Consider the following 24,400-nt stretch of genomic DNA (forward strand, 5'->3'; position numbering starts at 1 on the left):
GTGGAAAATGGCGAGGGTTTGGGCGAGAGAGCGCCTTCTCCCCCACACCCCTCTCCTTATTTTTCGTTCGCAGTTTTTCGCGCTGCTCCCCAACTAACCGAACGCCTGGAACAGGCTACGGTTGGTTGGGATGCTAGTCGATCGCAGGTAACCTCCAGCATGTCTGTCCAGTTGTCCTGACAGTTTTCCCGCACCCATTTAATATTCTTCTGCGTACCCTGGGTGCCAGAGGGGTTTTTTTTTTTTGCAGCGACAAAGAGCGGCGAAGCCGCGATCGTTGATAGAGTGACGAAGCCACGATCGAACGAGCGATCGATCGCGGCTTCGCGGCTCACAAAAAGTGTCTTTCCTGCAAAAAAGAAAAAAACCCTCTGGCACCTAGGGTATCTTCTGCGTGGAGAGGGTGGCAATGTAAGAGTTAAGTGTCCAAGAAAACAACGCAGTGAGCCCGACCAGCGCTCGAACCCGATCCATCCTGAGTCCACTGCGCTAATTATAAGCAAGATACGAGGTAGCAGATGGAGGTTAAGTGGTAAGGGTGGGGATAGTCGGGACACACAATTGTCTCGTAATAAAAACCTGCCCATTAGAATTGAAATTTTAAAATATTGTTCTTTGTGTGTAGTAGGTATAGCAAAACCGGGGACTCGGAAAGGAAATGGAACCCAAAGATATACTAGAAGTAACTAGCTCACCAACTGGTATTTATTTCGGTACCACCTTAGCGGTGGCATTATGCAAAATGCGTTGGAATCCTCCAGAAGTGAGAGGTCCACGTATTAGCCTGGCTGGAGTCGCGTTGTATTCCTAAGATGGCCTGAGTAAGTTAAAACTTACTCAGACACTGCGCTCTCCACCCAGAGGGTATTGGTGCGGTGTTTGTTAGGATTGATGGGGTGGGTATTTTTATGAAGGGGGGGGGTTTTTTTTTTAAAAAAAAATTTTTTTTTTTTATTTTTTTTTTTTTTTTTTCTTTTACTGTTCGTTCTAATGACAAGTACCAAGTACGCTTCGTAAGCATGGACACGGACTATTTAGAGCGACGAACTGTAATTTTAAGGTCACGGACCTTATCAGGGACGTAGATGAACTTTTAAAATACTACGAGGGCCTTGCATATGATTAAACGTTACAATTATTTACCTGCACACTGAAATACATTAGTTATTAACTTGGAGCAAAAACCAAAAGAAACGAGAAAAAATTAAAAACTATAGAGGTGATTACGTGTAGTCAAATTATGAGAGCGGGGCTAAAATAAATCTGGTGCAAAGCAGATAAGATAGCGAACGAATAAAGCTACAATTTTGTTGTTTAGAATCGATATTATTCAACAAATAATGCCCATCGTCTTTTTATTGACATCTAGGGAGGAGGGCGCTAACTGTTTCACAGAAGGTTATCGTATTTTAAAATTGGTAGTCTTACTAATTTAAATATTCTGAAAGAGGTTCCCATTTCTCTGGGTAACCGCTTTCTGTCTCCATCTCAGAAATGTAGATAATGTTCCAAATTAGGGTGCAGTTTTCCCTTAATAGAAACCTTTTTCTCTTCACAGCACCCCCAGCGGGTTCTATCTCAGAACCCCTTTTTTTCGTCTTTTGTTGTCCAGAGTTGGACACTCGTGGGAAGAGCAGCATAAGAAACCCCTGCTTACTGAACGATCTATGTTTAATAATAATAATTTTACGATCTGTGTTGCTTGATACCCTCATTTACCTTCTTAGGTCGGTCTGACAAACTTTTAGATGTGATAATTTGATAACTTCTGTTTCATATAATAGTTGTACTAGCTAAGTATGTGTTTCTTTCCGGCTTGGCAGTGTTAAAACGTTTGCAAGCTCATTGAATTTCTAAATTCGCGATGTATAAACAACTTTAGCAAATTTCGCGCTATACTTATAAAACTAGTTTGATGACGCGTTTTACCTGGCTCACAGATGACATCTGACATTGTTGCTAGCCATGCAATGCAGAAAGCCAATTCCAAACCTAAATCTGACATTTTTAATCCCTAAAGCCGTTTCCAATTGTGGTATCCTCGCTACAGGAACACAACTTTCCATGGTATTTTTTTTCTTTTTGTAAAAGGAACACAAAAATCACCTTCCTGTTTCATGCACACGATCACTTGTAGCTGCTCCGATGACGTCAGTACACACTGCCCGCATGCGAACGGAGACACGTCAGCGGACATGCGACTAACGTCATTCGATCGATTGCGTAGGGGAACACACCCCAAGGTGTTTGGAGTTTAACATCAACAATAAAAAACACTTTATAAGTGAGTAAATACGTATAAGATATGGGAAGGACTATTTTGTAAGCAAAATTAATTTATCCCACGAGCGTGTTAATTTTTAAATTTAAACGATTTTAGTTACGTCTCTTATTTCGGTTCCCACGAACCGAAATAATTGTGTGAAATAATTTTTTTTTTTTTTTTAGAAATTTGGACGTGCAGTTTTGGCCGGGCGTTATTTAAAATATAACTCAATTTCGTCAATTGTGTTGAAGATCTAACAGAAGAAAACGCTTTTCTTTGCCCAACAAAAAAAACATATATTTGCAATTGTTATGACTAGAAATATGTTGATTTTGTCATTATTGAGATAAACTTATCGCTACGAGAGGTGTTCCAAACCACCTGTCGATGCTCGATGCATTTAAACGATTTTGTTTTTTTCTGAAAAGACAGGAAACAATTGTAGAAACAAAAAAGATCGTACTCACTCTCAGCTAAGCTTTTAAAATGCGCTCTCATCAGTATAACGTAACTCATTAGCGCACTTTCTAGGTGCTGACGTAGCCAACAATAGGTTTCGCAAATCACCCCCCTTTGGTGACTAAAAACTACTACTGTTTCAGCGTTCAAAATAAAATGTAGTCAGGCTATTCTTTTTTCTTATTCAGGCCTCGTGTATGACGAGAATAAGGGAAAAACACTTTTGTCAGAAGATGTCGCAACTATTTTTCCGTGATCTTGGCTACTTGAGGTAATTAAAATGAAATTCAAACCCGATTCCGTGTCTATTCGTTAATTGCTCTAAATTGCTTATATTCATTCTCTCCAACGTACTTTAATTTGTTATTCCTAAAATGTTCTCTTCAGAAGGCGCGCATTTCCATTCTTAATTTTATAACCCTAACACCAGCAGTGAACTATATTTGGTCAACAAAGTGCATTTGGAAAAAAAAGCTTTTGAATTTTTCAAGTTCGTTTAGCGCGTGCCGGAAGTCGGGATCGGCTTTGAATTCATTTTGTATTGATTTGTCCGGAATTGCAGCATGGGCAAAGGACGTGCTAAAACAATAAACAAAAAATGGTAATATAGGCATTATATGTATTTATGAAGAGTTCTGCTACAAACCACAAGAGTAGTAAAGAAGGAAAAGGAAGTCGGGCTGTACTTTAAGGTAAGGAAGAGCACGAAGACTTCAAGTTTTTTCCCGAACCTAGGTAATTTCGCTTTTTAGAAGTGTTTTTCTTTTTAACGTTAATCAATATTTATTTATCAACTCATGCTGATAAGGACTGTGGGATCGCCGATAACAAATCTGTGTTGATGGTGGATCGGCTCCATTTTCTTTTCCTACTGAGGGATATATTACCTTGATATGTCGGTTTCACTTTTGTAATCGTGGAATTCGTGAATAAGGAATGAAAAGTGCCCATGACAATTCTGAGCTTCTTGATAATTGTTTTTCTTCCCCTAGTAATGATTATGAAGCCTTGTGTTTGTTGACCAGTTTAGTTTTGTTCTGAAATGGAGAACTCACAGTAACACTGAAAAAGAAGTGAAAATTATGAAAATTGTACATCAAAAATTCTACCGGGCTGCTAGATAATTCTTGTTCATGCATTTTGTTTTCCGTTTAAAAATTTATAAGCAACTTCAGTACTTGAGTATAATCTAGATTTAAAGATCTGATTAAAAAATAAGGCAGTTTTTTCCCATGGTAAATATTGCTGTATGTCAGTATGAAGTTAAAATGTCTTGTGTACGATACGTTGTCAGAGTTTTGAATGTAAATTAACGTTTGCTGTAAAAAAAAAACGTACAAATCATTTACGGCTAAGAAATTTACGCTTACAAATCATTTACGGCTTTTAGATTAAGAACACAGAATCATGGTTCTTTAAGGATGCTTCATACTGTTTTCATTGTGCGGGGTCCTTGTCAATTGTGATTCTTCATCGCCACGTGCTGATAAGCAACAGTCACTGTCAAAGTGTTATACCCCGCCGTCAGATCTTGAGTACTTGATTTAAATCAATTATTTATGTAAAGACATCTAGAAAATAATCCATCTCGGGCCAAGACGATTTGGCCGAGTTCTATAATTATGCAGTAAGTAGACATAAAAAATGATATTTTCAGATTTTCTTCCAAATATGAACACAGGTTTCTAAATTGTAAATTTTGCAAAGAAATTAATAGTTTATGTATACAGAGGTCTAGTTACGTTTTCAGTGAAATTTAACTGAGTTCCATTTCGCTATATAGCAGGATATCACCGTTTGAAACGAAACAATTACAAATCATTACATTATGCATTCAAGATGGATTGAAAAACAGGAGGCAAACACCAATCTGAATAACAATCGTTTCCGAATATGTGAAAATAGACATTATTAATGGATTTGAACTATTGCGCTTGAAAAATAATGTCGACTCTTTAGTTTACAATTATGCTAAAATACTCAGCACGAGTTTTGTATTCACCTTGGTGTTAGATATCTTGGAAATTCGGGAAATAACTACACGGTTTTAGTAAGTAAGAGCTGAGTTTATTTTTTTAGACTACTCCTTAAATGTCAACCATTAACACTGTTGCTATGACAAAATAAGTTAATAATAAAAATCGGTATCGCTTACAAGTTAAAAGGGTGTATATTACCAATTGGAGAATGTTTACTCAGAGCAGGTGTGGTGTTTATACCGTGTATCTTGCACATCGCTGTTTCCTCGATCACTTTTCTCTCGCTGGATTAAATTTCTCTCACTCTCGTTTGCAAAAAGGTGGATATGATAGGTAGGTCATTGGAACGTTTTTGCTTTTTTTTCGATTAAAATTTAAATCGAAAGGTGCAAGGGAGACTATTTCGATAGGCAATGCTTATTATTTATATAGCAAATAGACCACATTCTATTATTTTATACTCGCAATGCTTGGCATTTGTAATTACATTTTCAGTTAGTTGGCATGCAAAAACATAATTTAACGAATTCGTAAACGTTCTGCTCGTCAATAACTAGATTTTATACTTTCGTGTCAACTGGTAACAGCCTTTTTTAACAGATCTAATGATTTTTATGCGAGGAGTTGTGTTTCACAGTTGGCTCTATTCTGGGATTCACTTTTAGGTCTACCATTAAACTGTTCATAGTAAAGGTGTACAGTAATTTGATTTCCTGCTTCTCCAATATAACATTTTATATATCTAGAGATGTAGGTTTGCTTCTTTGAATTGCCTTCTCAACATTAGATTTCCCGTTTGTATTTTAAGTATTTTAAGCAGCCGGAATAAGGCAACAAACGACACATACAATAACAATACAAGAAACATCTCTCTCATGATTGGTGCGCAGGTTGGTATAGTAAGAGAAAATGTTCGCCCGATGTCTTATGCAATATGTAATAACGAGGGTTATGGTTTCCTCTATAAAACAGACCGACCGGGGGTAAAAGTATCTATTTATTTACTACTTTTTTGTTTTGTTTTTTATAATGTTTTGATAATTAGTTTTTGTTTGTTTATTTGGAGGAGAGGAACGGGTTGTCGGGAGATAAAACAGAATATTTGACGGTTTCTTTCTTTATTACACCTGGTTCCAATACATTGAGAATTGAATCGCTTTCGACATGAAAACTTTCGGGATGAAAAAAAAAAAAAACATTCTACTGCATTATCCTGAAAAAATGAAAGATAACTTTTAGATGCTTATGCGAGGGAGGGAAAGACGCAGAGGACGATTGTGCTAACCACCCTGAAGTGTTTTACCAACAGTAATTTTGTGCAAGTACAACGGCTAGGATATCTGGGTAGGTGATCGCCCTGGCCTGCTCAGTAGGATTTCAATCAACCTCCATGATTTGTAGATTGTGCTATCGAAAATCAGTCAAAAAGAATAATAATAACTAAAAAAATGGTATATACTGAGAAAAATGTAGATGATTTAACTGCCAGCAGATGAAAATACCCTTTACAGAAACCACGACCTTAACTCCAGACGTTGTGGACTTCGCTGTTTTTGTTTTTGGTAATATTTATTTCTGTTGCGGTTGTTGTTATTGTTGTTTTTATTTTTCCTCTGAAAGGGGAGAGGGGCGGTGAAGGGGCAAGAACGCTGTCACCTCACCAGGGTTGTAACAAAGTTACATTTTTGTGATCGCATCTTAAGCGCACAGTGTAGCTTTCATCAAAATTTCGTCTTTCCAAAAACTCGATGTTGTAGACAAAAAAAATCACTTTTTATTATAAGGTCTTGTTTCAAGGACTAATTCACATTGCACGACACGACGACAATTCTAATGGCCTGCACATTCGTTTATTTAAAAATATGCCACCCAACATTGTGTTATGTTTTAAGTTTTCTTTGATTTCAATAATTTATTAGCTTTAGCCGTTTAATCATATTCAGTAAAAAGCGAACCTCCAAAATGCTAATTGCCACTAAACGGTAGTGCCGCCGACAAGAACATTAAAATATAAATATAATACGGAACAAGCAAGGACATAACAGCATTTTTGTAGACAGCTGCAACTACTTGAAACGACGAAATTAGTTTTGTAATATGTGTACACAGTGTTCCACAGCGAGACTATAGTCACCGAGCCTTTCACATCGAAAGCAATCGTTCTGAAACCACGAATCGATAACTGATCTACGCAAGGGATCTCAGAGAAAGACTTTCTTGATACTGGGGTACAGTACCGTTTACGGGAGAACCGGCTGAGCAACTGGACTTGTGCCGCTATTCGTGATACGTAAGTGCGGCGATGGATTTTTAATCAGGATTTCAATGTTCGTTTTCATTCTTGTGTTTTTTATTTTGTTTGGAAGTTAAGTTACTAGGTAGGCTTTTTGAACTGAAGTGAGATTTAGTTTTTTTGTTAGCTTCCTTGGTAGTTTTGTTTGTTGTATCCTGACACATGCAGGAGTGATAATCACACATATGCTGTTGGTTTTATTCATGATTATTTGGCTCTTTTATTTATAAGACTCCAGATAAACATGCAGGGGCAGTGAATGGTCTCTTAAAAGCTGGTTTTACTCCACCCTTGCGGTTCCAAAATCTTAAGATATCTCTCCTACTGAAAACAATTCTACAAAATGGAACGAGTTTTGACGAATTTTCTTAGTTTTGTTATTTTGCCTCGGTAAACGCTTACTGAGAAAGATCGGTAAGAGCTTTCTTAGCCATTGCATCAGAGATTTCAGTTTGTGAGGTTTCTATTCATATCTCGAGCAAAATTGAACCTAGAAGCAGCGAAACTTCGAAGACAACACAAATTCTAGTGTTTGTTATTTCCATCGTAATCAGTCACTGGCCAGCCTACCGATACTAAAAAGAAATCAATTAGTAGATGTTGTCAATTTCAATTTGACCTCTGGTTTGAAGTCTTGCATTAATTCAATTTCCTATTTTTTTGCAAAAAACAATCTCCCGATACAGAATCCTTCTAGTTTTTGTGCACGAAACCTCTAGATAGTTTTTTATGATTCCGTGTGAATATTTTTTTCATAATAGGATTGTTCTTATCAAGTTGAATTGCAGATTTTGTATGTATTGTAGTAATTTTAACGAGGCGATTTCTACTGTTTTGTAACCCAGTGAAAATTGTGTAAAATGGAGGCGTTTGGTCCCTAACTGTGGGCTACTTCTTGTTTAAATATACTTTTTTAATTTCCGATGTTTTGGTAAATCAACTGCGTGGTATTGCTATAGAACTGCGTGGTAGCTGTTAATATTGCAAAACGTCTCCCGCTGTAGCTCATTTAATAGTCATAAGGAAAAGTTATAATGTTACCTGTGTTATCAGAAAATAATGACTTGCCACCAACCAAGACACGACTGAGAATTCCATCCAAGCAAGAAGATAACCGATTAAATATGAGTTAAGTCAGAGCTAATACTTTGTAAAACCCTGTTAGCATCAAAGACAGTGTCGCCCAGTTGACGATTTTCTTTAATCTCTTCAGCTGTTTGCTTGGCAATGACTTTTAGCTGTAAGGCGAATTTAGATATCTTCGACATTTCTTCCTCGAAATTTAAGATGCATGCTTGGGAAACATAGCATTAACCTTGACTTCAGAGCTTATCGGTATTTTTTCCAAATGCTCTATGTTACATTTTTATTTAATTTATTATACTCGATGGCAATCGTTCGGCTTTAGAAAGCTATTTAGACTCGATCATCTTTTCCTCAGGCGTTGAAACAGTGGGAGATATAAAACATAACCGTATTGGTTGTTATTTTAATATATCACATTAAAGTCTCTCTACATTGTATTCTAAGAAGGCATAACATTACCTTGTTACCCTTGAGGTCTTTCTACATCTCCGGACTTGTACTTCAGATTTTCAATTTCGAAGGAAATATCAGTTTTTCGTCTGGCCCTCAGTTGATAAGGACTAATGTGACCGGTTTTTACTTATTTCTATCAATGTTTGGTGACTAGGTCTGTTTATAATGTTTCCATTGATAGTGTTATTTATTCCGGACACGCAATTCTGTTTAGCATATTCCTAGCGTGGCCGCCCAAACGATAGGAACTTCTATGTTAAGAATGAAAACATAAGTCGCCGTTATCTTATTCTTTGCAGAAAGAACCAAATCATAACAAAGAAGCGTTTGAGAATATCACTGCTACCTTAAAATGCCTGAGTTTTACAAGGCGTCAGCAAACAGCACGGATGATGACGAAACCGTTGGATTTTCAGCTGTCGAGATAATTCAACTAGTGCTATACTTCGCGATCATCGTTGTAGGCTTGGTGGGCAACATCATGATCGTGGTGACACTACTCGGTCGACAAGCACGAAGAGTTGGGGAGTACCTCATCTTAAACTTGGCGTTGACAGATCTCGCCACATGCGCCATAAGCATCCCTCTGGACCTAGCTGAGCGCCTGTCCGGCGGGTTCCCCTTTGGTTCAATCCTATGTTATTTGATCTACCCGTTTCAGACCGTCTTAATGGCAGTCTCAGTCATTACTCTACTGTCCATGAGCCTGGAACGACATAGAGTTGTCATGACACCACTTCGTCCTCGAGTTCTTCCAAGAACCGCCAAGCTGGCTATCGGCCTGTCGTGGATTGCTCCCTCTTTGGTGATAATCCCTTACGCGCTGGTGCTCCGATTCGAGGGGAAGCAATGCATGGAAAAATGGCCCGAGGATTGGTACGTTAAAGTTTTCACCCTTACCAACTTTGCGTTGTTCTATGTGGTCCCTTTAACGGTCATCGCTTCGTCCTATATTCGCGCCGGGCGAAAAATTCGCAAAGAGCTCGACAGGCTCGAGCATGTAGTCGACGGCCACCGATCGCAAGTCCAATACACAAAGAAACGTACTCTGCAAAAAATGAGGATCACTAAAGTTTTCATAGTCGCGGTTGGGGCTTTTTTGGTTTGCATGCTCCCAACGCATGCAGCGTGGATTTGGCACGATTTTGGTCAGGGTTGGAATAGCAAATATTTCCAAGACGTGCTGATCTTCAGTAACATTCTAATGTACGCGAATAGCGCGTCGAATCCGTTCATTTTTGGTACTTTAAGAAACTTTTCGCTGTCAAGCTTGTTTGACTGCTGTCAGAAAGGTTCAGGCGAAGGTTCAAAATTCGGCTGTGTTTACGAGCTTCGTGTTGGTTCCTCGAACCTTCATGTGGGTCGAGAAATGGCAGTTAAAGGACATAATCAAGCTGCCGCATTACTCAAAAGGACAAACACTTGTCGTGCAAAGTCTGCAAGTGTATAAATCACTACTGACATTAGTGCTTAAAGTTTTGTTTATTTATTGAAATTTCAAAAGTTTGCTTCAAATTTGCATCGCTGCAGGCTGTAGCTGGTTCTCCAAAGTAGCATTGTACCGAATGGACTAACAATTAGAGCAAACACTTCGGTTAAGATTCGTTACGCGATTTGCATTTGTTTTGATTGGGGAGATGACAGTTTCATTTTTAGGACACTCGTTAAAGAACTGATATGTGTACAATTCTCGCGAAAGAAAAGGACGAAGAGGTTGTCCAGTAAAACAGTAGTTTCAAACAATAAATACCCCACCCAATTAACAAATAAATTCCATTTTGCCGTGCGTTTGTTCAGTTATAGATCACAGATGACGTCAAAATGTGATAAGAACAAAAAAGTGTGCCCACTAGCCGCAAGGCGAGTGGGTCACTGATGTTACCTCAAGACTTAGACTATGAACTCTGATCACGCGCGCGAGTCACGCCATGCATTGAATTTATCTATACGTCTGTTCTCTAATACATCTCAGGTATTAACCAATCATAACAGGCGCGGTATCGTTGTTGTAAGCTGTTGTATAAAAGAGAATAACATACTCAGGATAATCAAATGAAATGTCTGTCAGACAAAATATTAAAACAGAACTCAACAGGATTTGCATTCCTTTGCTTTTTATTTAGCGCGCCCTAGAAGTTTTATTCCTGTTCATCAGGCCCACGTAACTTAAATTCCAGTTGTAGTAGTAGTTGGTTTGGGATTAAGATAGGAGGGGCCTGAAGGAGTGAAATGTTAACTGAGATTTGGGCAATTTTTGCTGGGAGAAAACGGATTCGGGTAGCTGAGACTGGAAATCAAAAAAGAACGGGACTGGGATTGGATTTGGAAAATCCAGAAAACCGTGAATTGGCTGGGAAATGGGATTTTATACCTCGGTCCACTTCAGGACCCTCAGATAAAGATGTTATCCCAGAAGTATTAACTTACTAATGCCTTGGTCTTTTCTATGGGTATATTGTGTTGTGAAACGATTGTTTTACCGTATTTTCTCGATTAAACGCCGGCCTAGCTTTTAATATTTTTTAAATCTTGCTAATATATATAGTTTTTATTCATTTACACGAATTCAGTCTAAGGACTGCCAAGTGTAAAAGTTTTTTTAATAATCAACGATATTTCTTCTTGCTTCTCTTCGAATATACGCCGGATCAAAATTGCTAATTTTTCAATAAACGCCGGGGGCGTTTGTTCGAGGTCCCGGCGTTTATTTGAGGTCAAGCTAACAAGTGAAATACATTTTCTTGAATGGCACTGCTATGTCATACCAGTACGGCATACTGCTTTGGAAATTTCAATAAACGTTCAAAGGAAAAGTCCGCTTAAATAGCTGGAATGGACCTTTGCAACAACAACAAAAAACCCAGCAGTGTTGCGTATCCTGTCTTTTGACTGACGCATTTCTTTCTTGTCATCTAGTGCTCACATCATCCGAAACCTCAAGAAATTGCCTCCATCGTTTATTTATATAGTTGGAGGAGGTCGTTGGTAGTAACGAGGAGGACATTTTGAGTTGATGACATTAGCGTTTATGTACTTCTTACTTTGTAGGATAACCTTTACTTACATGCTTCTTTATTGCTCATCAACCGTTTATATACTGTTTGTCACAAATCTTAATTGCAACATTAACGAGTTCAATCCGCGATAATGTAACTTTGAGTATTCTATCAAGATTGCCAGGAATACCCAGGGAGAGTTTTTCAGGGCAGACCGAAGAGAAAACTCGTCCCGCCATGACAAACTGCCCCTTGGAAATTCGCGGAGATCGGTAACAATTGAAGCCCGTTAATATTTCAACGCCGAGAAAAAAAACACAAATTAATTTCCCCATTTATAGATTACATAGATTATTTTGTAGCCTTTGTTGGGGCTCTCCGTTTGTAAAGAAGAAAACTTTACGTTTAGAGTTTTCCTTCAATTTGACTGTAATTGTGTATGCCAGAAAAATAACTGAACTTCAAATATCATAAAATGGGTCCTTTAAACTGCTGATACGAACACGCACACGTCTCTCTGAGTTTGGTTGCTTTTCTTGGCGGTTTTCGTTGTCTGTTGAACTTGGAGTTCGGTTTAATGCACTGCCTGTCGGAGATACCAACTTTCTGTTTGCCGTAGAACTCTTTTCTGAATGCCCTGAAGCCATAAAACGGAAACGTGTTGCGTGCGAATGTGCACGCTTTCTTTCTTCGCCGATAAAAGCATCTGCAAGAGCTGTACCTGCGTCCAAGAGCGCCGAATATGTAAGGATTCACAGCGCTATTAGCATAAACCATTACATTAGCGAACGTTAATAATGTGTTAAAATGTTTCCATTCCTGACCATTTCCGAAGTCGCTCCACATCCACATGACCTGAAAAGGCAATAAACAGACGGCAAAAGCCACCACGGCCAAGACAAAGAACTTTACAATTCGAATATTTCGACGCGTACGGGACTTCGACAAGCGGTTCCTGTCAGCCCCAACAAGAAGTTCCGCCTTCTGACTGTTGGCACGAAGTCTTACCCCAACACGAGCGTAGGCCGCTGTGATGACGCAGAGCGGGCTCAAATAGAGAATAAGGAACACGCATAGAGTAAACGTTTTGGGGTACTTTAGATCGTTGTTAGGCCAGTTCTCCGCGCAACTGCCATCTTTCATCTTCAGCGCGGCAGCATACGGTGTTACCAATCCAGTACTTATTACCCAAATGAGAAATATCACCAGTATGATGACTCTGCCGGTTATCTTGGGCTTGAGTGGATAGATAATAGCACGGTGACGTTCCAACGCCATGCACAACAATGTTGACACAGAAACGGCCATGAAAAGTGTTTGTAACGGATAAACGAGCCTGCACATCACCGGACCGAATGGCCAACCACCTAGCACGAGAAGGCTGATATCAAATGGTATACTTAGCGTGCAGGTCAAGAGATCGACTGTCGCGAGATTCAAAATAAAATACTGGCTAGTTTTACGGTGGCGCTTGAGAGCCAAGTTAAATATCAACATCAAGTTTCCAATCGTTCCTATGACGATAATAACAGAGTAGCACGTAATTTGAATCACTGTTAAGAGTTCCATCGACAGTTCTGTGTTTGACGCCTCCGTGTTGTTAGAGCTACTCATCCTTTTACTGATATTTCTTGAAGTGTTAACGTTATCAATCTCATACGACTCCATTACGTTTCTTCCAGTTTTGTTCTACTTTCTTTCTTTCTTTTCTTCAACGTGTGGGGCTCAATTTTGTTTTCACTGTACAAAAGGCTTGTTGTTTCGCAGTGTCACTTCAATCCTTTGAAATAGTTGTGCTTTTGTCTTTCGTTAATCTCTTTCCGTTTTATGTTGATCCAACCAACTTCAAATGATTGAATTGCTAGAACATTGTTGCCTCCGCCTTACACCTTTTTCAACCTGGCTGGCCTTGACCTGAAAAACAAAAAAACTGTTTGAATCATTACCAGTTTGTAAGAGTTGCCAAGTAGATTAGCCTGAGGAAGGTGGCAGGTTTCCCGCCGTGCACTAATTGCTATCGACCCTCAGTCCCTTAGTCACTTCTTTATAATGTGAAAACAGTTAAGCCCAGCAGGCTGTTAACAACAGTGACATGGTTGTTTTAAAAAAAAAAACAGGTCACCCCAAGGGAATATTATCTACAAACGGCTGTATTCTTCCAAATAACAACATACTAGGAACGGTACTTGGACAGTTAATTGTTATCCATGCCAATGTATTGTCTAAAATAACGCTCTCTCTCTCTTAATTAAAGCGGTGAAAACAGGACCAATTTTAAAAATGTAAGGCGTTTGCTTTGTTGATGTAAAGGCGGTTGAGAATTAAGTTATAAGTTGTTTTGAAAATTCTTTTCATGTTTTATAAATTCAGTTAATTTCTTGTCCTTTTTGCTGAATGCCATATCACATAAAAATATCCCGGTTAGTCATACTCGATAGTGAAATAAAATTTCAACCAATACCACCCGGCTGTGAACAAAGCTAAACCACTCTTGCATTGAGATACTTAGTATCCTCAACTATGGTATCCTGCCTCAGGTTCATTACTCTTTTTAAAACAATCGAATTAAGAGCACAGCGTGGCGGGAACCGATCGTATGATGCAGGATATTCAACAACAATTATTCACCGAAGTGGAGGTGAATATCCACCACATTCACCGACACTGAGGTGAATAATTGAGCTTAATTGTTTTAGTATATACCACACAAGTTGGATAACTAGCGGACCAACCATCACTTTCGGTAAATAAAGCGACACCCGAAGGCAGTTTGTTTCTTTTTAGCTGCTGGGAGGTGAATAGTACTTTGCTAATCACCTCCAAGTTAACCATTCAGCGCGCGCGAAAAGCATTTACTAGTTAACTTGATGGGACGTGGGAATTGTATATTTTGCTAAACGGTGATTTTATTTGTGTGGGATTTATAGTACTGTTCTGAAAGAAATTCATATTTTTTTGTTATTTGCCCGTGCTAAAACTCCTTTTGCACCTGTTAACAATACTAGCTATCATTTGTGTTGGGAACGTTTCAATAATTTCAGTACTCCGTTTTCAAAACAGAGGAAAAACGTCTCCACGATTGCGATTAGTATTTTCAGATATTAAATATAACTCGTATGACTTGTACGGACTTACTCGGCCAGTCGATAACTGCCTCACTAAACCAAAGTAAATTATTTTACACAGCGGCTAGGGCGTATTAAAGTTTCAGTAAATGGAGATGTAGCGTTTAGCTTACACTAGAGGCAACAAATCTGAACATTACAAAAGGCACAGCTGAACTGTAGTTTGCCAAGAAGAAAACTATTTAGCGAGGGCGTCCTGGATTTTGAACCCTATCATCAATTTTCGAACTCATTCATTAGTGAAGATGCTATTAGCCAACCAGAGTTCCATATTCTATTCATGTGGGCGAGTGTAGAAACCCCGGCAGTGAAGAATCATCATTCGTGTTGAAAACCACACGTTTGAACTCAGTTCAAACGTGTGTTCTAGTGTTTCTTAATCTAAATATGTAATGTAATTTTTGGCAGCAAATATTATTACAAGCACGCTATGCTTTACACAAGAAGCGTTGTCTTCTTTCCACTAAATTGAAAGATCAAGATAAACGTGACAAGTTTACCTTTATCCTTTCCCATTTGTTTTCTCGCATTTGGAAATCCAGTGAAATACTGGCACTCGTTTTTGACATATTAGATAAAAATTATCAAGAGATCCTCTCTTGATAAAAAAAGACTGCTCTTTTTGGCCGTCGTTCGAAGCAAACCGGTAAACATGCCAAATTTAACTGTCTTTTTTAGTCAAATATAGCTGACCACGCTATGGAAATAAGTCAACTACAGTTTAGGCCTACACAGCCTATCCTTTCGTTGCCACAAAGTGCGGCACTTTGTTTTCCGCGGAATTCTCTCAACATATTGGGACTGGGTTCACAGAAAAAGCTTAATTTTTACAGCCATTACTTATAGCTGACACTTGGGGTTTGGATCGTACAACCAAAAGCTAGGAAAAGATTGTTCGTGATCCGTGATTTAAATAGCCTCCTACGCATAACCCAGTAAATTGAATACGTGAGCATTTAGTTCGACTTTGACATAATAAAGTGACCTGTAGTAAGTCATCATAGAACTGCGATTCGCTATTATGGAAGAAATGTCTGTCAAAAAAACCTTGAGCGCGTCAGAGCTTCATTTATTATTCTCTGTCTTTTCTTTCTACGTTAGGCTGTAGCTTTGTTGTAAAAATTAAATCATAGCACTACTGGAACAATCGCTGAATCGCGTGGTGAGCATTGCCTCCTGTATGGTTCTGCAAGTTTGTATATTTATAGCCGCACAGAAATATGATGTTCTTTTACCTAAACTAAAACGTAGAATTCAGTTTTACTTTCACAGAGCAGGGTTCTTCAATCTTATGCTATTGAAGCCAAGCTCCAATTAATTGATACCTAAACATACATTTAACGCTTTATTCGGCCGTAGCTTGTACTCGAATTTCGGTCAATTGTATTCTTTGAGAAATATCATTTATAGCTGTTTATATTATTTAAGTGTTCTGAGTTTAATGTAAACTACCCAAATAGTTGATGTTAAGTTACAGAACTAGCAATATGCTTCAAGTTGAACGAGAACGTTGCTAAACAAAAGGCTTAATGATCCGTACAATGACTTTGCTGGACTCATACTGCATATTCTATCATTTATTTTTTAACTCGGTCATTTCAGGTGACCGAACACTTGATAACCCCTTTAGGCCGTCATGGCTTCAAAACAACAACGTCAAATTACAAAAATACTGCGTTTTATTGAGAACGTGAACCAAGAGGGTGATTTTTCCACCTTCTTTTTCCAAAATTAACACACTGTCCTTACATATTTAGTTGAGGATAGCTTTATCTGCGATAGACAAACTAAATGTATTAAGATTATCTCGAGCTTTTTAAAGTAAAATTAAATTCACATTTTTAATTGACTTTAATCGGTTTCTTCCTTGGCGTCGCCGTCTTGATTGCTTAAACTCCCTAATCTGAAAGCTTGGATTCCTCTAGATGGGATATCGACTTTGTTTTTGTAACATGTGTAATGTCTATCGATCTGTAGCTATAATAATAACTTATTTTCTGCCGTAGCTTCCTGTATCGTACGTAAACAAGTTCACGCTTTTCAATTAGTTAGTAACCTTCTTACCTTACTCTGGAATTTTCCGCTCACTTCACACACTGAAAGTCGGGTAAAACGCGGATCAATTTCAATCCAAATTAAAAACTCGCAGTCCAAGAGTCGCACGAAACTTGTAATGTAACTGTAGGCGATTGGGATTTCGGATATATAGTCGCTAAAAGCAGTTCCAGTGACGATCATCAATGTGTAGTTATCACGAACCTGACACCGAACGCAAGACGCGTACGACAGACGCAACTTTAGTCACTGTGCGTTACAAGCCTACACACGCCTCGGGCTGCGCGCGGTACGTGATGCGTGGTTTACGTGATGTGTGGTGGACTTTTTCAGTGCGTGCGAAATTGGCACGGCGGAAAGCTTTTGACTGTTCAAGTAATTTTAATAACTTTTTTTGTTTCTCCGCCTTTTACTAGTGTGTTAATGGAAGTACAATAAAAATAAAAATATTGTGTACATGTATACTTAGCTGCAGATAACACAAAAGAGGATTTCAGTCATGAAAGTTCTAATAATATGCAAAGGTTAAAATTTTAGATATAGTGCATTTTGTCAGTTTGACCCAAACAAGGAGAATTATATTACGACACCCAAGAGAGAATGAATACCTTAAAGTAAAAGCTAATATAAGAATGATACTATCTTCGCTTTAAGTTGGTTTGAGAAACACAAAAAAATAAACAATGAGAGAAACTTTTCAGCTCTTTACTGATGTAAATTATAGATATTGATTTTTAATAAATTTTCAGTTGGTTTTTAATTACCAGTAGGTTTTTTATGCAGACTAACTTAGACTATTATTCTCGTGTGACGATGGCCTTAAATCACAAAATTAAAATTTAAGAAGAAATGATATTTGTGATCTTTAAAACATTTTTACCTTTAAAGTGTTTGGCAAATATATTAATGCACCGTAAATATAGCTGAACAGGTGGTACCGCAAAATATCAGACTTTAGACAAGAGAAATATCACTTGGTATTTCTAAAGCCTACTAAGGCGTACAAGCGTATAACTTGACTAACAAGTGGATATGTGTTAAAACGAATACTATTCTCAACAGCTTCTAACTTACAGCCTCAGTATAATATATATATTCAAGGAGTATATGCATTATAATAAAAGTGTTTAATATATTGAATATAAATATTCAAGGAATCAATAAAATTAATATTGTTACTAGCGGGTAAACTTTCAACTGTTCTCATCTATATATATCGGCTTGTTTATATAACAGGAGACATTGACGCAAGATACAAGATCTAGCGAAAAATTGGCAATTTTGAATGTTGTTTTGGCGAGGCCATTTGTTTGATACTTGTGTTTTGTGGCTATCAGGCCACTTAAGCTGGTTTATATCAAGTTTGCCAAACAGGTCAAATTTGCAATAATAATTGAAGTGCGATCAAAATATACGCTTTGATAGACAGTTCATTTGATATTACTTACCTTGTTCAACAAAAACGTGTTCAATTTTTCTGCCTCTGTCAACTAAAGCTATGAGTGACTCCATCTGATGCGACGCGGTGAACTATAACTAATTTTATGTCGTGTAAATAACTTAAGTGAGACTTTCTTCGAGACACAGAGGTGTCAAGCGCCGCGTAAAATTAGCCATCGATTAGTTTCGTTAAAAAGCGTTTTCCGCCACAAATAGATGAAATGTTCTTATGTAATTGCGTTGCCGTCCTGTTCAGCTGAATACGTTCACACAATACAAAGCCAAAAGAATTAGTAACTTAATGCAAAACTGGAAACAATATGCTTGGAGTGTTATGTTGCACATATGGAACACTACTTCATTAGCAGTCATTCTTAAAGTTCGGTTTTCCTTGCTTAAAGGAAATTGCCTTCAACGTGAGCTTAACAGTTATTGACTAACAGCATTTCATAATTTCGAAGTATCGCCTTGTTTTGTGAAAACTTAAAGATTAAATCGGATCATTAAAATTCGTGCACAAGTCTTAAGTAAGTCATGCTTCATGCAAAAATCGTCTTTCAGTTATACTAAATGAATGATTTTGACTTCACCTGTCTACTTGGTTACGAAAAAATAGGAAGCTCGCAAAGCGTCACCAAGCTACCGAATAAGTTAGTAGAACACCGTATTTAAATTCAGTCAGATCAATATTCAGGAGAAAGGACAACACCATATTGCTTCAAGACGGTTTTAGTAGGATGGCGTTTTTTAGGGGGGTTTTGTGTTGGGCGCCGGCCAATACTTACTTTGGGTGGTGATCCGAGTGCAGAGTGCATATCAGGCAGTCGTAGCGTTTAAAGTAAAACCAACGAATCTTCGGCGTACATTTTCACGTTCGTATGGTTATTGAAAATCCACATTACCGAAGATTTTTGTTTCTGGAATCCAGTGGATTGCTCCTTTGGAACCCTCTAAACTGCGTTTTCTTTGATAAGCCAGGTTTCTAACAATATTATTTCTTTGAAATAAAGCTTGTCTCACGAAAATAGCCTGCCAGCAAGCTCTCTTAGGGGTAGCGGGTTGAGGGAAGGAGAGCTTGCACGGACGTCTCAGAGTTTTGATTGCCGCTGGGGCTGTCTGAGCTGTCAAATTTTGGCCAATCAGCGCAAACCGTAATGAGTCGTCTCATTTTTCTGTGTATCTGATTATAAAAGACGAAGCGCCAGGTTTCGACTAAGCCAGGCTCCAAAGTCGTTTCTCGAAAAGTTATAAACGGATCAAATCAGCAAAAACATCTCTTTCAGAAGGTTTTTGAAAGTGCAATATTCTGGCAGCTTGAATGTTTCTTCCCTTTTTGTTACGAATGTTTCTCCGAAGATCCCGGTGAAAGTTAGGCTACGAGCATAAGTTCTCTCGTAGTTTACTCCTTGTAGTCTTGGTTCTCAATTTGAATTGGTAATGAATGCCCTGGGGACGAATTAATGATATGCAAATACAGTAAAGGTAAGGTAAAGTCTGCTTCGAGCCTAGTGGCCCATACAGGCCGGAGCTTATCCCGGTTTCCGTAGCATTAAGCGACTAGAAGAATTGCTACTCCCCCCTGGATGGGATGCTAGTCCATCGCAGGGTTACCCCCAGCAGTAAATTCGCCGGTACCCATTTATACACCTGGGTGGAGAGAGGCACTGTGAGAGTTAAGTGTCTTGCCCAAGAACACAACGCAGCGCCTCGGCCAGGCCTCGAACCCGGGCCGTTCGACTCAGAGGCGAGCGCGCTAACCATTAGGCCACCGCGCCTCCCATGCAAATACAGTAGAACCCGGTAACTCGAACTCTATCTGAAGGGAAACGAAAAACAGTTCGAGTTAGCGGGGTTTCGCGCTATCGGGGTCGATTGAATATTCAATTTTCCAAGTCAAAAATTAATAGTTTATCGATTTTTCAGCACTTCAGTACACAGTACAGTGCAAATTAAACTTATCTCGTCAGAAACTCTCACACGGTCATATATTTTTTTATGTAAAAGTGGAAAATGACTGTCAGATACGTGATCTATTCGTTGCTCTAATTATAATCAAATAGCTGTAGTGTTCGTTTTAGTGTTTTTAAAAATCCGATTACACAACAAGAAGAGCTAATGGGATATTTCAATGGGCATCCGTTTAGCGAGATGCAACTCCCAGAATTCGAGTAATCGGGGTAAATTTGACCCAAATTTTCATCAAGGGAAACGAAATTTAGTTCGAGTTAGCGGGGTTTTCGAGTTATCCGAGTTCGAGTTAACCGAGTAAAAATGACTGAAAAGTGGAGTCAAATTCAAGGGAAATGGAAGTTTGTTCGAGTTAGCGGGGTTATTCGAGTTATCCGAGTTCGAGTTACCGGGGTTCCTTTGTAGTTGTATTAAAGAGAAACACGTGTTATCCTTATTGCGCTCCACTCTAGTCCAAAACATCGAGATGTTGGTTCCCACCCACTGGCGGTTTGAAGTCTCCGCCATCTACCTGGTATCTACTGAAGCCTGTTTTGGGCTTGTCCCAGGCCAGAGCGATCCCCACACCTTATCTACATGTCATGAATAACAATACCCAGGACGCATCATCTGTCAATTAGTTTCTACCAATAAGCATTTTGCTTGTACGTTTTGAGCGCAGATATTTCTAGGACGTCTATGCGAGCTCTCTCTCCCTCCACCCCCCTACCCCTTAAAGAACACTGCTAGTGTTTGCTCGAAGGCTACTCTCAAATCGTCCTTTTATCGCATGTTTCCTTTTTTCCCAATTGAAATTGAATTTCACAGTTGCCTTTTTTCGATCAATAAAGTTTTGCTCGATTTCCTGTAATTTCGATATCATTTTACTTCTTGTGATTCCTTGCTTGCGTTGAAACATGGCAGAGTATGAAATTCAGTCAAATTTCAAAAAATGGTATGTGAACGACCTTTATGTCATGCTAGTCTCATCTTGATTTCAAGCTAGTTCTTTCCAAATATACCGCTTGCGTTCACCTTTTTCTTTTAATTTTTCACAGAAAATTGGCTACATAATCGTTGTGTTAACGTGTGGCTTACTGACAAAAAGAATATACGTTTCTTACGATCGCGACAAAAATACGCTCTGACTGGATGTATTTTAAAGCCTGGTGTCAGGCAGATTTCCTATGGTGACAGTCCCTTTTAAATAGGAACCTGTTTCAGTTGTAAGAACGACGAGGCTGAGAAAGGCCAAACTTTTACATGGTTTTCTCCCATTTGTTTTCTATCGTGCCAGGAGAACAACATTTGAAATTTGGAAGTCTTCTTCATATGCCCGCGTGTAAAACGAACAGATCGAAAAACAGCTTTGTCAGTGTTAATAGTAATTGTATATAGTTGTTTTCTTAACTTTTTTAGCCCTTTTCTAACCTTATTAACTTAACTTTTATTATTCTGTTTTAAATGTAAATAGATCATCTTTTAGACTAGTTTAAGCGTTTCACATTTTGTAAAGTTTTGTCTAATTCAGCTTTTCAGCTGTAAATTTTGGAACTTCAATTAACTATCTATCTATCTTCCTTGGAGAAAAGTTAAGAGAGAGCTGCAGTTCGGTGCAACACTTCAAGAGATGAAATCAGGTGTAAATCGTGTTGGCAGAATTGGTTTCGCACAATTTAATGGCGCGCTAAACAGCACAATTCATATTCGAATTCATACTGGACAAAGGAAACTTACAATGTAAACACTTGTTAGTTAGTTCTTCTGGCCACGCACGAAACGCTTGAAAAGAAACAAGTATTGTAGGGAATTACAAAATTTTTGGTGAACGTATCTTTCTGCAGCTGTTGATTGTAAAAAAGTCTGCTTAACATCCCAGTAAATTAAAACGCCGCGGAAACTGAATATTGGCAAAATTAAGTTCTTTTGGAAAACGAATCATTGCCGAGTAGTAGAAAAAACAGCAGTGCCACGTATTCTGGCAATGTCTGATATATCGAGAACTTAATTTTTAAATTAAATGTTTTTTTTTGTCATTTTCAGTAAGCCAATTCGCTCAAACCATTTATAAACTCTTTCATGTGTTGTGATTAAGTCTGAGTAGGCACAGTACAAGCTTAAGTGTAATAGATTGTTATCTCACAATTTGTTAAAGAACGGTACCAAAAACTTTTTCAGTAGGAAACAAAAAACAAAGCAAAAGAAAAATGAAATGAAATGTTAACTCACAGATGTTGTTTTGATAAGTGCAACTGTTTGCTCGCATGCACGTTTGTCATGCAGCGTCCGAATATTCTGTCTTTCCGTAGAACTTTTCAGGTGAAGACGCGGGCGCTCGCACGTCCCGAATTATTAAAACAAAACAGCAGGCGAATGTAACCTGATATTTGTTTCCAATGTATGCAACTTGATACTTATGTTTTCCGTACCAAAGTAAAATGATATGTTTGTACCTTCCTTTTGGTGCAAATATACATGTATATAACTATATACGTTGGTTTTTCTTGCAATTAGGGAATAAAATTTCGTATCACAATAAAGGACTTCGACGCCCAGTAAACAAATATTTTTGCACACTCCGTGGCGCCAAGTTGTGTCTGCTCTTTTGTGAGCAGTCACATGCATTACACTCATAACTGTGTGGTGCTTGAAAAACACTATGCTTTGCGATGTAAGTGGCGTGTGAGAGTACAAGTTTGGTGACCTAAAAGTTTTTTCTCGTATTTTGAGTGTAGTCATCAAATTCTTTCTATAGAATGAATGCAGATCAATTTCTGTTTGAACAATACATTGACACCAGAAACTTGTTCTTTGCCAGTACTCGCAAAGGAATTTTTTAGGACTTGTGCGGGATTTACAAGGTCTTTCTGCTTCTAAACGAATATGGCGACCACCTTTTTCATATTAAAAGTTAAGTTCCCTAAGGTAAACAACCAATAGGAAAAGTTCGAGTGAAAGTGTATTTCTATTTCAGATTACAACGGGCTCGAAAGCCATACCCTTAATACCTTAATCCCGAAAACGTTTATATATTTTTAAAATATTCTTTTGAGGAGGCTTTCATTTTCCTAACTGGCTGTACGAGGCCCTAGAGTTTCATCGGCAACACCTCATAATCAGGGATTGTTGGACTATTTTATCGTACTGTGGCAGGACTATACTGCTTCCTTTTACCTCATTTGGATAAAAACAATCTATGTTGTCTGTGTTTTGGAAGAAACGTTTGTCGCATTGATTTTTCTTTATTCTCAGTCACGCAAAACCATTTTATCCACTTGCCTAGAATATCAATTTTTTTCATCGGTAAAAATCGTAACCCCCCCCCCCCCCCCCGCCTTTTTACATAGTCTAACTAAAACGTACATTGAGTCCTTTCGCATTCTCAAATCTAGAATTTGCACGCAATGCGTGCCTATGTTTTGCTTGACGCATGCCGTAATCAACGTATCAAGATTCAGTTTGCAGTATTAGCATAGAGGTGACTAAGATTTAATAATCATATGTATTAGAGGTTAATGCAAATTTTACAACGTAAGACCTATACATAAGAAATTAAACTACTTGTTCTTTGAATTACTAGTTCACTCGCGAAGATAAAAAAATACTACTTTCCAATTTTTAATTTCTTCGTTTGGCGCGGAAAATTGGACGATTTATTTCTGGCTTACCTTGTACCTTTGGCTCCTGATAAACACTGTCTCCGAGTTTTGCCCTGAAGCTATGCGAAATAGTTATTAGTTCGAGAATGAGCCGACTTTGAACTTGTTGTTTGTTATAAAAATACGAGGACTGGTTAAACCTTGCCTGAAACGACTCAGGGAAAACTACGGATCACGTCTTTTCTTCAACAGCATATTCCCAAACCGAGGCACAGTCAAGTGGTATTTGACTTTCTTTCTAGAATTCGTTCATTTAGCATTAGTTTAATGAAAACAAAACTGCCCAGAATATTCTAGAAACCGAGGAATGCCTTCAGCTTTAACTGGACACGCAACTGCATGCTTTTTTCAGTTATTAAACAAGCGCTGACTTCACGAAAAGAACACGTTCTTATGTAGTAGCGATGTAATCGAAATATTTGGTTTTCAAGCATTCAAACTGATAATCTTTAACAGAATATGGCTTTGAAATAATTTTCTGCAAGAAAAAACATCAGTCTTGAGTCTGGTAATCAGCATCAATAATCTTTATCATTCTCGTTTCTTAATGGTTTGTTATCAACTTGTCAAGTAGTTTTTCGTTGACTTAAAGATTATTTTAAAATCGTCAAATAGGATAACACAGCTTAGAGTAGTCTAAGG

General features: G+C 38.2%; 2 protein-coding genes across 6 annotated transcripts; one reads left to right on the forward strand and one right to left on the reverse strand.

Moving 5' to 3' along the window:
- The first annotated feature begins 2,962 nt into the window (after positions 1-2,962).
- Positions 2,963-10,595, forward strand: LOC144643719 (neuropeptide Y receptor type 2-like). 5 transcript variants are annotated; one of them, XM_078503058.1, is made up of 2 exons: positions 2,963-2,996; positions 8,836-10,595. In XM_078503058.1, exon 2 carries the CDS (start codon positions 8,889-8,891, stop codon positions 9,984-9,986), a length of 1,098 nt encoding a protein of 365 aa, XP_078359184.1. In that variant the 5' UTR covers positions 2,963-2,996; positions 8,836-8,888; the 3' UTR covers positions 9,987-10,595. The 5 variants fall into 5 exon arrangements, with proteins under 5 accessions (XP_078359184.1, XP_078359185.1, XP_078359186.1 ...); XM_078503059.1 differs by lacking the exon at positions 2,963-2,996 and adding an exon at positions 3,384-3,417; XM_078503060.1 differs by lacking the exon at positions 2,963-2,996 and adding an exon at positions 4,739-4,775.
- Positions 10,596-11,917: 1,322 nt separating this feature from the next.
- LOC144643717 (neuropeptide Y receptor type 2-like) lies at positions 11,918-23,896 on the reverse strand. The gene is given in 3 exon segments (XM_078503052.1): positions 11,918-12,171; positions 12,173-13,446; positions 23,768-23,896. Coding segments are annotated over 2 exon segments (1,206 nt in total). The 5' UTR covers positions 13,201-13,446; positions 23,768-23,896; the 3' UTR covers positions 11,918-11,993.
- Between the last annotated feature and the right edge of the window lie 504 nt (positions 23,897-24,400).

Source organism: Oculina patagonica, chromosome 2 (assembly GCF_052425735.1).
Source record: "Oculina patagonica isolate OP01 chromosome 2, crgOcupat, whole genome shotgun sequence".
In the NCBI taxonomy this organism is placed as follows: Eukaryota; Metazoa; Cnidaria; class Anthozoa; order Scleractinia; family Oculinidae; genus Oculina; species Oculina patagonica.